Source organism: Emys orbicularis, assembly GCF_028017835.1.
Source record: "Emys orbicularis isolate rEmyOrb1 chromosome 21 unlocalized genomic scaffold, rEmyOrb1.hap1 SUPER_21_unloc_1, whole genome shotgun sequence".
Taxonomy (NCBI): domain Eukaryota; kingdom Metazoa; phylum Chordata; order Testudines; family Emydidae; genus Emys; species Emys orbicularis.
In genome coordinates, this window is record NW_027045151.1 from 157,727 (window position 1) to 172,551 (window position 14,825).

The 14,825-nt window shown below is 58.7% G+C and overlaps 1 protein-coding gene across 2 annotated transcripts; it reads right to left on the reverse strand.

Annotated features, from left to right (window-relative positions):
* Positions 1–11: 11 nt before the first annotated feature.
* CXXC1 (CXXC finger protein 1) lies at positions 12–14,555 on the reverse strand. 2 transcript variants are annotated; one of them, XM_065423013.1, is made up of 15 exons: positions 14,482–14,555; positions 13,561–13,679; positions 13,087–13,187; positions 12,817–12,977; positions 10,537–10,713; positions 10,375–10,401; positions 9,891–10,040; positions 9,392–9,499; positions 8,312–8,496; positions 7,602–7,809; positions 7,305–7,415; positions 7,090–7,139; positions 949–1,045; positions 723–851; positions 12–158 (listed from the first exon to the last, which is right to left on the reverse strand). In XM_065423013.1, the coding sequence occupies exons 1-15, from the start codon at positions 14,482–14,484 to the stop codon at positions 12–14; spliced, it is 1,773 nt and encodes a 590-aa protein (XP_065279085.1). In that variant the 5' UTR covers positions 14,485–14,555. The 2 variants fall into 2 exon arrangements, with proteins under 2 accessions (XP_065279085.1, XP_065279084.1); XM_065423012.1 differs by having other exon boundaries at positions 699–851.
* Between the last annotated feature and the right edge of the window lie 270 nt (positions 14,556–14,825).

Consider the following 14,825-nt stretch of genomic DNA (forward strand, 5'->3'; position numbering starts at 1 on the left):
GCTCACCGGGCTCAGCGGTCAGTGGTGGTGCGCAGGTCTGTGGTCAGCGGGTCGTGCTGGATGGTCTGGTGCAGCATCAGCGCCAGCAGCCCGGCCCGGTTGGTCATGGCCATGCGCACGTTCCGCTCCTGCTCAAACAGCTCGTCCAGCTTGTACCACTGCCAACAGCAGGAGGAGCCATTACACACAGCCACCTCTGGGGTGGGGCAGCTGGGGAACAGCCACACATAACACCGATGGGGACAGCTCAGCCGGCACTGAGATGCAGCTAGCTCTGGGGCGGGGCAGCTGGGGAACAGCCGCACATAACGCCGATGGGGACAGCTCGCCCAGCGGGGAGATGCAGCTAGCTCTGGGGCGGGGCAGCTGGGGAACAGCCGCACATAACGCCGCTGGGGACAGCTCAGCCGGCGCGGAGATGCAGCTAGCTCTGGGGCAGGGCAGCTGGGGAACAGCCGCACAGCAACAACAGACAGAGAGTGGGTCAGGAAAAGGGGAGCTCCCTACTTAATAGAAGTGTGGGAGGGATGAGGGGGCAGGAATTTCTTCAGTCAGAAGGAATAAAACCACTTGGGATCATGCCTAGATTTTAGTGCCTGGGCCTCACTGTCAGGGGAGGGCTCCCTGCCCAGCCCCCCGCAGCGCCCAGCCCTGACTGCCAGGGGAGAGCGCCCCCTAGCGCCAGCCCCACTCCGTACCACGCGCACTCTCTCCAGGTCCACCTCGGCCCGGCGCAGTTTCTCCCAGCAGTAGTGCCGGTTGCATTTCCTCTTGGGCACGCGGCAGAAATCGCCGGTGAGCTCAAACACGTCCTTTACCAGGGGGCAGCCGCACACCTCATCCACCGACACCTGGAGGGGGCACCACAGGGTTCGCACACACGCTGGCCCTCGCTCCCAACCCGCAGCCTCCCACCCCTGCCCCCCAGCCATAGCCAGTGCCCCTCACCTTGGGGTCGCGGGAGTGCTCGGGACACAGCACCTGCAACCGTTTGCAGTACGTCTTGCTCTGAGGGTTGTAGACGTCACAGAAGAGGCGGGTGGCTCTGGGGAGGGAGACACGGTGCCCGGGTGAGAGGCTGCAGCTGCTACCAGCTGGGGGGGGGGGGGGGGGGGGGGGCTCCATGCCCCTAGGACAACCTAGGCCGCATCGCCCAATTGTTCAGAGGGGGAAACTGGGGCACATGCATGTACGTTCAATCCTGCTTCTCAGAGCCAGGGAGAGAACCCAGGAGTCCTGGCTCCCAGCCCCCCCCTGCTCTAACGTACCAGCCCCCGCTCCCCTCCCAGAGCCGGGGAGAGAACCCAGGAGTCCTGGCTCCCAGCCCCCCCTGCTCTAACCCACCAGCCCCCACTCCCCTCCCAGAGCCAGGGAGAGAACCCAGGAGCCCTTTGGAAATTGTCTGAATGATGGCAGATTGGAGGGAGGTCGCACGTGGGGTTCCACAGGGATCTGTTCTGGGTCCGAGGATGTTTTACATCTTTATTAACTACCAGGATGTGGGCAGAGAGAGAGCAAACGGACCCAGTTTACAGATGGCACAAAGCGAGGGGGGCGTTGCAAGCCTTTGGACAGAGCTAAAAATCAGAGGGATCTTGATAAATCGGAGAACGGGGCTATCGCCAACACAATGCGTTTCAACGGAGGCCCATGGATGGTGCAAAAACCAAACGCACAATTACAGACTGGAGGAAAACTGGCCGGGCAGCAGCCCGGCTGCGAAGGAGCTGGGAGTTGTGGTGGATCACAACCTCGACAGGAGTCAGCAACGCGACGCTGTTGCAAACACAACCTGGTGGAAGGCCTCCAGGGCAGTAGAGGCGGACTGAAGCAGGATCGCCTCTCGACAGCTCCGAAGGGGGGACGAAGGGCTGCCCCCGCTCGTCTTGGACCTCCTGGACTCCGGAGCCTCTCCCGCCAAGATCTGTGCGGCTGCTGGTGCAGAACAGCTCCCCCCCTTAACGACTCATGCGCAGGCTTCCTTCCCAGGAATAATTCCCCCCCCCCCTCCCCACCCGTAAAAGCCCGCGGCGCTGGGCAGTGGCGACGGAGACAGGTGACATGATCGCCCGGAGGCCCTAGCCGCAGAGCCACACGCAGGCGGTGACCGCAAGCCGGTCGTCGGGTTGTAGTACTGGGATTTGACGTTTGTATTTGGTATAACTTAGAATGAAGGATAAAGAATAATGCAGCATGTATTAAATGTACTGCTGTATGATTTGATCATATCCTGCCAGCCATCCTTTCTGAACGCAGGAAGGAACGGCCTCGTGTGCCATTGGTAAAGAGGCTTCAGACAGAAGCTTGTGTCTGAAGCTGATTTCAAGGCAGTAATGGACCTTTAGGGTCACCCCTTTGTTGTAGGTTTAAAATTAGCGTTTTGAAATAAGTAAAAGAAGGTGACGATTGTTTTCTCCTGCATTGTTATTGGATGTTCCTGTTCAACTGCTCTGCGTAAATCAATCCTGTTGTGTGTGTGAACGAGGAACGTGTGTGTTAGAAGAGAAGTGTGAAGGCCATCGCTGGACCAGATGTTCTAGGGAGGAACCAAGAACAGACGTAAAGGCACCAGGAGGATGCAACGTGCCCCTCTTGAGATGTCAGAGGAGGGCAGATTGACGACTCTAAGGATGAGGCAGGCACCTATCGATGGAGGCAAGATAGCTGTGATCAAAACCAGCCTAGGGTAACTCCCCGAGAGACCGATGAAGGAACAAGATAAAGGATGAGAAGAACAATTTAAGAAAACAAGCACTCGTCAAACGGCGATTGATTACAGCAAGACGGTGCAAAACTCATTGGTCCCAATGAAGGAGAATCACTATAGAAACAGGGGGCCTTGCCATGAAACTTTGGGTTCGTCCTGCCAAGACTTCCCCGGAGCATCGCGTCACGACCGACAGAACCCGGCTCCTCCCTACCCGTGATCAACCAGCTGGCCACTAGATTGATCCGGACTCTGGCCTGTAACTAGAACATCGAGTCAGAAAGAGAGAGAGAGAGTGTGTGTGTGTGTGTGTGTGTGTTTAAATGTATATGCTAATTGTTGTGTTTCCAATCAAAGCAGCGTATTGCCTTTTCCCCCGAAAAAGATCCCATGTGCTTCTTATAAGCGTAACAGTCTTCCCCTGGACTGGGACAGGGGGGCATTTTCGGCAGCAGCGGGCATGACGGAGCAGGCCTTTTTAGGAACCCCTCTGCTCACCCCGGACAGGGAAGGGGTGCCCCAAACACAGGCTATCCCACCATACCTGACTGGAGAACCGGCTCCAGGGGGATCGCGCCCTGCGCGGTCGAAAACCAAAAAATGTTTTTTGCAACTCGGCCCGCCCGTGCCCTGCTGGACGGATCCAAAAGCGAAAGCCCCAAAAGGCAGAGCAGCGATTGTCGCCCGAGGTTCAACAGCGACATCGTTGCTCTCGGCGAGACACGGCCTGCCCATCAGAGGATAACCGCCGCCCTCCAGTGACCTTCTTCTGGAAAGGAAAACCAGCACGCGACAGGCCAATACACGGTGTTGGCTTTGCACTCAAGAACCTTCTAGTCAACCGCCTCATTGAGCTCCGCGTCAGCATCAACGAGTGGCTTATGACCTTCTGCATCCACTCCCCAAAACAGAGAAGTTAATCCTCTTAGGGGACTTGAACGCAAGAGTTGGCCAAGATTCTAACGTATGGATAGCACCGCTGGGAAGGAAGGAGTGGACAAGACCACTTCCAACGGCAACCTTCTGCTCGGTCAATGTGCAGAGCACAACCTTGTGATCACAAACTTGTCTTCAGACAAAGCAACAAGTAGAAAACAACTTGGCAACACCCCCGCTCAAAGCAGTGGCACCTCCTAGACTAGGTCATTGTAAGAACACAGGAGCGAAGAGATGTCCAAATCACCCGTGTCACGAGAGGAGCCGATGCTTGCTGGACTGACCCCTGCCTGGAGAGGTCAGTCATGTCGCTCAGGATTGCACTGAATCATAGAAAGCAATCCAAACCACACAGACGGCAACACAACGTCCAAAGACTTCAATCCTCAGCGCACCGAGAGACCTTCAAACGCTCCTCGGTGAAAAACTGGCCCTATGCACACCTGGAAATGACAACACAAGTGTCGAGGAAGACTGGGAAGCCCTAAAACAGACCATCCGCGAGGCTTGCGAGGAATCCATCGGCCTTGCTACCTGCCGCCATCAGGACTGGTTTGACAACAGCGTTGAGATTACAGCCCTTTTGGGCCAGAAGAGAAAAAGCTTCCTGGGACTGGCAAAACCAACCACTGTCCAGTCAGAAGCAGAGCTCTCTCCATCAGCTCAAAGGAGGAGCTGAGAAATCAAAACCAAATGGTGGGAAGACAAAGCAAAAGAAAGCCAAACATTCGCTGGCAGACATGATATGCGGCGCTTTTAGCGTGAGAAAAAGACCCTGTACGGCCCAAGCTCACGTGGCCTCATCGCACCGCTGAGATCTGAAGATGGTAGTGCCCTTCTTAAAGAGAACGGATCCATCAAAGAGCGCTGGAAAGAACACGGCCAAAAGCTTCTAAATCGAGAAATGACTGTGACTGAGGATACCAGCGACTCCATCCCTCGGCACCCAATCTGGGAAACTCTTGCCAACCCACCAACACCTGAGGAGATCCGCAAAGCAATTAATCAAATGAAGACCAATAAAGCACCAGGTCCTGATGGCATACCAGCTGCAGTACGCAAAGCGAGGGGAGAAACACTGACTCACAAGCTTCATTTGCTGCTCCTCAAAAGCTGGCGCTCCGAAGAAATCCCCGCTGACTTACGTAATGCTAACACCGTCACCATTTTCAAAAAGGGAGACAGGGCCGACTGTGGCAGGTACTGAGGCACTGCCCTCCGCTCCATCGCTGGGAAGATTCTTGCTAGAATCTCACTGAATCGCCTGTTTCCAGAGTCCCGGTGTGGCTTCAGACCATCACAAGGCACCACCAACCTGATTTCCGCAGCCAGAAAGATCCAGGAAAAATGCCAAGAACATCACCAGGAGCTTTATATGGCCTTTAATCAATCTGACCAAAGCCTTCGACTCTGTCAACCGTGAGGCTCTGTGGAAAATCATGTCAAAGTTTGGCTGCCCAAGCAAATTTATCACCATTGTAAGACTCCTTCACAACCTGATGACCGCCTCCATCCTGTGCCGTGGCTCTACCTCTGAGCCCTTTGTCGTCCGAACTGGCGTAAAACAAGGCTGTGTACCGGCCTTTTCTCCGTTTTCTTAGCAGCTATGAAAACATTAACTCAAGACCGTCTACCGCAGGGCATTGGCATCCAATATCGGACTGACGGCCACCTCTTCAACCTTTCTCGTCTCCGTGCCAGAACTAATATCGGCAACAATAACCGAACTCCGGGACGCAGATGACTGTGCTGTCGTTGCGCACACAAAGGAGGATCTCGCCCTTAATTGCTTCTCTGAAACTTACAAAAGCCCAAGGCTAACTCCGAACATCGGCAAAACAAAAGTTCTCCACCAGCCAGTCCCCAGTCAAGCATCAGACCCAGCAAGGAAGATCTATATCGACAAAGAAGAACTGGAAAAAGTAGAAGACTTTGCCTATCTTGGCAGCCATCTCTCACAGAGGGCAGACAGAGACGTCGAGATCCAGCCCAGAATTCGCCGTGCCAGCCTTGCCTTTGGCAGACTGTCTCGCCGGGTGTTCAACATTCACAACATCAGAACACACACGAGACTTTTCGTTTAGAAAGCGGTGGTGATCCCAGAGCTCCTCTATGGCTGAGAGACTTGTATGACCTACAGAAAACACCTGAAAACCTGGAACGCCAGCCCCAGCACTTTCTCTGGAAGATCCTCAACATAAAGTGGGAAGATCGTCGCACTAATGTCAGTGTCCTCACAGAGGCCGACACCCTCAAGATAAACATCAAGAGATGTGGCACTGACACCACACACTGGGGGAGAGTGGCCCAGGGTAGGGATAACTGGTGAAGACTTGTCAGAGAGGGAACGTCCGTTTTGAGGAAAATCGCCTTACCCTGGTCGCAGAAAAACGCCAGAAAAGGACAGACGACTGTCCCCCCGTGCCAGCCCTGTCTTCCAACCCAACCTGCAACATCTGCCAACCAGCCTGCGGCTCAAGGATCGGACTCCTCAGTCACCAAAGGACCCACGAAAAACAAAACCCGTGGAAGAGATCGTGCTCAACCTCAAGGGATCACCGATGATGCTGATGCTGTTGCAAAAAAAAAAAAAAAAGCACGTACAATTTTTGGTTGCATTAACAGAGGCGTGGCTGCAGGTCCCAGGAGGTCACAGGACGGCTCTGCTCGGCCCAGGCTAGGCCTCAGCTGGAGGGTGTCCAGTTTTGGTCACCAATGCACAGAAAGGATGTGGAGACACCGGGTAGGATCCAGAGGCGAGCGACAAAGCCGATCAAAGGGGTGAGACGCCAGCCACGTGAGCAAAGGCTGCAGGAAGTGGGAACGCTCAGTTTGGAAAAGAGATTAAGGGGGGGGACATGCGAGCGCTCTTCGACTACTCGAAAGGCTGCCATAGAAAAGATGGAGACAGGTGGTTCTCTCTTGCCCCAGAGGCCAGGACGAGAGGCCGTGGGTTCAAACTACAGCACAGCAGACTGAGATTAAATCTCAGGGAAAACTTCCGGCCGGGAAGAGCAGGAGGACGATGGAACCGGTCGTGGAAGCTGCTTCGAGGAAGGTTTCGAGCGGAGGCTGGAGCCATCTGTCTTGGATGGTTTAAATCCTGCGGCGTGGTCGGGGGTCAGACTAGGTGCCCCTGGCGGTCCCTTCTCACCCTACGGGTCGAGGAGCCTACGAAGGTACATGCGAGCAGGGCAGAGAGGAGGGTTGTAGGAATCGAAGACAACGGGTGATGTCCCGCGGGGGAATTACAGTGCTGTGGGAACCAAAAGCAGTGGAATGGTGGAGAGGGGACAACAGGCAGGGGGAGTCCGTGGGGGAACCATATGTGGGGGGGAACCAAGGGGTCAGGCTGGTGGGGGAAGATTTAGAGAATGGACAATGTCAGCCCATAAGGTCCCAGGGGGAGGAATTTGGAGAGCGCCCCCCACAGGGCTGGGACTCACCCCTCTATGCGGGTTGGGTACATGGATCCGAAGGACGTCTGGCTCTCGTACTGCGGGGAAAGGGAGAACACGGGGTTTGTCAGTGCACCGGGAAGGGGACAGGGACAAGACGTAACGCCGCACGGCCGTCAGATGCAGCCACCTCTGGGGCAGAGCGGGGTGGGGTCAAGGGGAGAGTCTGCGTTTCCCGGGCCCCATGGGGCAGGGCAGCGTACCTTGGCGTAGCAACGTTCCATGTGGCGCAGTGCCACCTTGGGGTTGATGGGGTGCCCGCAGGAGACGCAGAAGATCTGCAGGTCGGTGTCGTCGCTGTCTCCCTCGTTAGTCTGTGGGGAGAGAGCAGGGAAGGCCCTGTTAGCGCAGCCCCATCGGGAGATCCCTGAGCACAGGACAGCTGGGGAGAGAACCCAGGAGTCCTGGCTCCCAGCCCCCCCCGCCCCGCTCTAACCCACCAGACCCCCCCCACTCCTCCAAGAGCCAGAGATGGAACCCAGGCGTCCGGCCCCGCCCACCTCCTCATCCTCCTTGATGGCCTGCTGCTTGGCCTTGCCGATGATGGCCTCCAGCTCGTGGAAGCGCCGCTCCATCTCCTGCAGCCGCAGCCGTGCCTGCTGCTGCTCCCGCCGGATCCGTTCCAGCAACTTCTTGCCGTGCTCCTCCGCCACGCACGGGCTCTGCTGCCACTGCTGGATGCGCTGCGGAAGGATCTCGTAGATCCGGCTGGACGGGGAGAGAGAGACAGACTGACCTGCGGGGGGGGATACTGGTCTGGGGGCCACATGGGTCTAATCCAAGGGGGAGGATATGGGGCTGGGGTGTACCCTGTGGGTCTGATCTGGGGTGGGGGGCCCCTGAGAGTCTGATCGGGAGGGGGAGGGGGATGGACACATGGGGCTGGGGGGGGGGGACCCTGTGGGTCTGATGGGGGGGATACTGGGCTGGGGGGCTCCTATGGGTCTGATCCGGGCTGGGTGGGGATATGGGCTCGGGGGGCCCCTGTGGCTCTGATCTGGGACGGGGGGAACAGACATGGGGCTGGGGGAGGCATGGGTCTCATCCAGGGGGGATATGGGGCTGGGGGGGTCCCGGGGGTCTCATCCGGGTGACTGGGATGGTGTCAACGCCATGGGGGACCCCTGCCGGGGCCCGGGGATTCCCAGGGCTAGGAGGTCCCTGGGGTCGGGGCTGCGTCCCCAGGCAGGGGTCAGGCCGGGGCCCTTACTTGGCAGCCAGCTTCATGCCGCACTCCTCGGAGCAGTACTTGGAGGCGGCGCGGGCCGGCTGGACGCAGCCGGGGCCCAGGCACTGGTGCAGGGAGGTCGGGTCCTTGGCGTCCGGCCGCTCAGCGTGCCGCGACCGGTCTCGGTGCTTCTGCTTCTGCTTGTGACGCTTGTACTTCTCCTCCTTCTGCGGGTGGGGGTGGGGGGGGGGAGAGAGACCACGTCAGCGCCCTGTGGTCCCCCAGGGCCATCTCCCCCTTTCCACCTCCCGTCAGGGGCCCCTCCGTGACCAGCCCCCCTGCTCTAACCCCTAGACCCCACTTCCCTCCCAGTGCCAGGGAGAGAACCCAGGAGTCCTGGCTCCCAGCCCCCCCTGCTCTAACCACGAGCCCCCACTCCCCTCCCAGTGCCAGGGAGAGAACCCAGGAGTCCTGGCTCCTAGCCCCTCCCCCCGCTCTAACCACTAGACCCCACTCCCCTCCCAAAGCCAGGGAGGGAACCCAGGAGTCCTGGCTCCTAGCCCCTCCCCCCGCTCTAACCACTAGACCCCACTCCCCTCCCAAAGCCAGGGACGGAACCCAGGAGTCCTGGCTCCGAGCCCCTCCCCCCCCCTCTAACCACTAGACCCCACTCCCCTCCCAAAGCCAGGGAGGGAACCCAGGAGTCCTGGCTCCTAGCCCCTCCCCCCGCTCTAACCACTAGACCCCACTCCCCTCCCAAAGCCAGGGAGGGAACCCAGGAGTCCTGGCTCCTAGCCCCTCCCCCCGCTCTAACCACTAGACCCCACTCCCCTCCCAAAGCCAGGGACGGAACCCAGGAGTCCTGGCTCCAAGCCCCCCCCCCCCCCAACCACTAGACCCCACTCCCCTCCCAGTACCAGGGAGAGAACCCAGGAGTCCTGGCTCCCAGCCCCTCCCCCCGCTCTAACCACTAGACCCCACTCCCCTCCCAAAGCCAGGGAGGGAACCCAGGAGTCCTGGCTCCTAGCCCCCCGCTCTAACCACTAGCCCCCATTGCCGTCCCAGCCGGGATACACCCCACGACTGGGGAAAACCTCTGTGGTGGCTGCAATTGGCTCCTACCTTCTTCTCCGATTTCTTCTCCCGCCTCTTGACGTGCTTGACCTTCACGGCGCGTTTGCGGAGCACGGGGTCCAGGAACGGGGCATCCTCTGGGTCACTGAGCCATGGCTGGGGGAGGGGTGGGGGGTGGCAGGAGAGGAGACAAGGATGAGACCAGCACCCCCTGAGTGAGCTTGAGAGGCCACATACTCTAGAGACCGCTCTGCTCCTCCCAAGCGGGCTACAGAGGCCTTCGGAGCCCTCAATGACGCTCAACCCAGGCTCTTGTCCAGGGAGCCCCCCACATGTCCAAGGACCCGTACTAGGAAAAACAGCCCAGAGGCTGAACGTTCAGGGATGGGACACCCTGCATTGAGATGCAGCCACCTCTGGGGTGGGCCAGCTGAGGAACAGCCGCAGAGTAAAACGATTTGGAGAATGCTCTATCTGGATACATGGCGCCTGGGTTCTCCCGGGGCCCTGCCGCGCGTGGGATCCCCAGGTTGGGTGGGGCCCTCACCAGGTTCTGGTCGTCGAAGGCTCCGGCACAGAAATCTTGGTACAAGTCGGGGTCAATTGGGAGGTCGTCATCCGACAGCGGCTCGGGGGTGGCGGACGATTCCAACTGCTCTTTCAGCATCTGCAGGTCCTCGTCCCGCCCTCGCAGCATCTGCCAGGAGGGGGTTAAACACTTGCTGCCTGACATCTCAGATCTACCCCTTCCCCTGTGGCTGCCCCAGACACAGACAGGGAAACTGAGGCACAACGAGGGGAAGAGACCAGTCCATGATCAAACTGCAAACGCTGGGAATAGGCCCTGACTCCCATTCCCCTTTCCCCACTAGACCCCACTCTCCTCCCAGAGCTGGGGAGAGAACCCAGGAGTCCTGCCTCCCAGCCACCCCCCTGCTCTACCCACTAGCCCCCTCTCCCCTCCCGGACCTAGGGAGAGAACCCAGGAATCCTGCAGGGAAACGGGCACAGAAAGGATGGAGCCAACTTACCGAGGCTGGGAAATACTTATATGATTCCTAGAAAGAAAAGAAACACTCTGGTAAGCAGCTCAGATAACATGCGGCCACCTCTGGAGCGGGGCAGCTGGGTAATAGCCTCCAGACGGAGAACACAGGTGTTTAGGGTCAGGAAGTGAATGCTTCAGTACTCACCCGTGCCCGGACCTGGCACTGCCGCAGACGGCACTTCTGACGGATTTTATTGGGCCCTCCGAATTTCTTCATGTCGCGGCAGAAGTCACACTGGCCGCAGTCCTCTGTCCGCCGGCACGCCTCGCACTCCCCACACATCCGTGCCGAGCGCTTGATCTGCTGTTGCGGATGAGAGAACTGTAAGAATGACAAGTTTGCACATTGTAGAAAGATGGGGAAGTCATCCTTAAGTCATCCTTAACCAGGGGCGTCCTTAACTGAGGGCGTCCTTAACTGGGGCAGGAGAAAGAGACCATTTTTACTCTCACATCTTTGAAATTATCACTCCATCCACTGCCTTCAAATCTGACTTGCTCTTGCCTCGTGGTGAGATCTATCAAACAAGCCAGGTTTGAGATTTCTACCTTCCTCTCAGTCTCTCTCCTAAAACATCCCCAGCCCCTTTAGATTCTTCCTTGCAAAGAGGCAATTTAGCATGTGCCCCTCAGTCCAAAGCTGAAGTAGGCTGGTAAAGGGAAACACCCCTGTAATCTGGAAACATTCCTTTGTACCCTTTAAGAATTTTAATCTGTTTGGCATCACAACCATCCCTTTAAATATTGCTAAGGACTGCAACACCTACCCTCCACACCCAAAACATGTGGATACTTTTTAATCAAGTCTACCCACAAATCCACAACTTGGAGGTCTGCATTTTATCCGGCACGCTCAGAAATAACTGTGGGCATAAAGGGTGAGTCTAAGCCAAGCCCCCGTTTAAAATGTAGCGGTTCATGCTTCTGTTTAGAGGGAAATATTCCTAGCAAGCTTCATTCACTTTCTTTGTGGTGGAATCTGTTGCTTAACAGGCCCGGTTCCCTTCTGTTCCTCGTGCCATCTGCTAGATTTGGGCTGCCACAGCAGAAGAAAATCATGGTGCGTTTCACGGATTAATTAACTAGCCCTCGCTGGTAGCAAAGTTCCCAGAGCTGCATCCAATTTTTGGGCCCTAATAAGCCAGAAAAGGGACTAGGATGCGGTGTGTTTTTTTTTTAAAAACCACAACACATTTGCTGCTGTTGTGACCAGCCCGGCTCTCCTGCAGGTCTGACTCCGCACCGAGCTTACGGCTTGGAGATGGCTCTAGACTCGTCCCAGCTGATTTGCCCGCTGGAGCACCCTTAAAGCGGCACCTATCCCGCGCTCAGCCACCCTCCCACAAAAAAAAAAAGCCCTCTCCTCCTACTTCCCCTCTCCTCCCCGAAGACCCCACACCCTCAGCCCTCTCCCTTATTTCTCAGCTCCTCCGCTGGTTGCAGTGTTCGGGGATTTATAAGATCCTAACTCAAGACTTGACGCTCCACCTGGCATCCAACAAACCAATCACGGGCACCGAGATCGGGGGGGGTGGGGGGGGGAGAGGAGGGAAAGACCGCAAGATGCGCCGGGAGTAGCCGTTTGAGGGCACTTACAGCATAAACCCACAGGTGGCATTTATCTCGGGGAAACTGGGAATCCTTCATTCTCCCTCCAGCTGCAGCACTGGAGAGCGGACGGGGTCAGAAGTTTTTACAGGGATGTCATCTCCCCTAGCTCAGAAAAGCGGAGATGCACCGGGGGCGGGCTGGGCTGCGCAGAGGGCACGACAGTCTATTCTGAAGGTAACCAAGGCTGGTCGCAAGGAGAAAATGTCACAGCCTCCGGGTGGATTTACGAGGCAGGGAGAACACTTCCCGAGCGAAGAGGCAGACGAGTTAGCACATCTGCATTTGTAGTGCTGCCACAGCCAATAAGGTACAGTCGGCAATTCACCCCGTGCCCATTGGTCTCACCCAACTGCCCCATACTTCAGAAATATGGAGTAAGAATGGAAAGGAAACCGTCAGGTCGCTTTCAAAATCTCCAGGCACAACTGACGGGAGGGGAGTGCTGCCACTCAAAATGGGATGGCTCGCCTGGTGCCAAGATGCAGCCACCTCTGGGGAGGGGCGGCTGGGGAACAGCTGCACATAACGCCACATGGCAACTCAGTCAGAACTGTCTGCCCGGGGATTCAGGGGTATCAGACTAGATTCCATGGTGTTTACCCTTAACTCTGCCCACGGGGAGCGTCAGGAATGAGAGGGAGGATCAAAAGCACGCCCTCCCTGGGCAGGAACGGGGAACAGCAGCGACTGGAACCGTCAGGGCCTGGCTGGCACGTGGAGCCGCTCTTGGAACCCTGCAGCTTGGCTCCCTGGCAACGCGGCCCACGGGCTCATGGGATAGAATCCTGTGCCCTGCCCCCCAGAACGCACTCACCTGGCCACCTACTTTCGACCCACGGCTCTGGTCCAGGGCCAGCCCCTGGGCCTTCTTCCTCAGCTCGTCCTTCTCCGCCCGGTCCCGGTCCCGGTCGCCCTCCCGCTCCTTCTCTCTGGATTTCTTGTGCCGGTATCGGATCTCCAAATGGGGGTTCTTATCTGCGGTAGGGAGAGGAAAGCACATCACAGCCAGAAATACCAAGGAGACAGCCCCACCCCCCACCCGGGAGAGAACCCAGGAGTCCGGGCTCCCCGCCCCGTTCCTCACCTCGGCACTGCAAACAGTACCATTCCCGAATGGCCTTCGCCATCTTCTCGGTGATGTTGATACAGTTGCCATGGAACCACTCGTTGCAGTTATCACAGCCTCTGCAGGGGGAGGGGAGAGTCAGAGCGCCCCCACTGAGCCCCCCGGGACCTGACCCTGACTGCCGGGGGATTACACCCCACTCCCCACAGCACAGCACCCCCCAGCGCCCAGCCCTGACTGCCAGGGAAGAGCGCCCCCTGCCCAGCCCCCTATAACAGCTGGAATTTCCTGGGAGGGGGGGGGAAGACTCCCTTGGCCTGGCTCAGTGAGCAGGATGGCTGGACTGAGTTTCCTCTGGGCTCTCCCTACAGGGGCAGCAAATTACCCACCCCCCTTCCAGCACCCTGAGTCCAGGACACAGGCAGCCCCTTGCAAGCTCAGTGCTGGGGACCCAGGAGTCCTAGCAACCCCCCCCACCCCCGGTCTCCGTACATCATGAAGCAGTTGATGTCCGGCTTGCGGCAGATGCAGTACACGGGCGCATTCTCGCCGTTCTCCGACTTGGACTCCTCGCCCACCGCGGCCAGTTCCGGGTCCGAGAACTCGCTGTCCTGGGCGATGCGGGAGGGGAAGACAAACGGCATCAGAGAACCCAGGAGTCCGGGCTCCCAGCCCCCCCTGCTCTCAGCCACCAGACCCCTCCCCTCCCAGAGAACCCAGGAGTCCGGGCTCCCAGCCCCCCCCTGCTCTCAGCCACCAGACCCCTCCCCTCCCAGAGAACCCAGGAGTCCGGGCTCCCAGCCCCCCCTGCTCTCAGCCACCAGACCCCTCCCCTCCCAGAGAACCCAGGAGTCCGGGCTCCCAGGCCCCCCTGCTCTCAGCCACCAGACCCCTCCCCTCCCAGAGAACCCAGGAGTCCGGGCTCTCAGCCACCAGACCCCTCCCCTCCCAGAGAACCCAGGAGTCCGGGCTCCCAGCCCCCCCTGCTCTCAGCCACCAGACCCCTCCCCTCCCAGAGAACCCAGGAGTCCGGGCTCCCAGCCCCCCCTGCTCTCAGCCACCAGACCCCTCCCCTCCCAGAGAACCCAGGAGTCCGGGCTCCCAGCCCCCCCTGCTCTCAGCCACCAGACCCCTCCCCTCCCAGAGAACCCAGGAGTCCGGGCTCTCAGCCACCAGACCCCTCCCCTCCCAGAGAACCCAGGAGTCCGGGCTCCCAGCCCCCCCTGCTCTCAGCCACCAGACCCCTCCCCTCCCAGAGAACCCAGGAGTCCGGGCTCCCAGCCCCCCCTGCTCTCAGCTACCAGACCCCTCCCCTCCCAGAGAACCCAGGAGTCCGGGCTCCCAGCCCCCCCTGCTCTCAGCCACCAGACCCCTCCCCGCCCAGAGAACCCAGGAGTCCGGGCCCCCCCTTACCATGGTCTCTCCCAGCCCCTTGTTGTGGATGGAATCAAGACAACAGGGGCTCTGGAGCAGGAAGTTCTGACAGCCCCTCCCCCAGGCATCTACTTCCACTTCCGGGGTCACCCGGCCACCCTGGCCAAAGGCGCAGCCGCCACCCCCAGCCGCAGCCAGCTCATCTGCCCGCTTCCAAGATGGCCGCCATCAGGGCTATGACGTTCCTCCCAGTCGGCCTCTGCCCGCTTCCAAGATGGCCGCCCCCAAGCCCAGAGGCAGAGGAACCTATCAAATATGGCCGCCCCCATGAGAGTGACGAGCGCATCAGGCAAGATGGCCACGCCCCCGGGATCTGCTCAGCC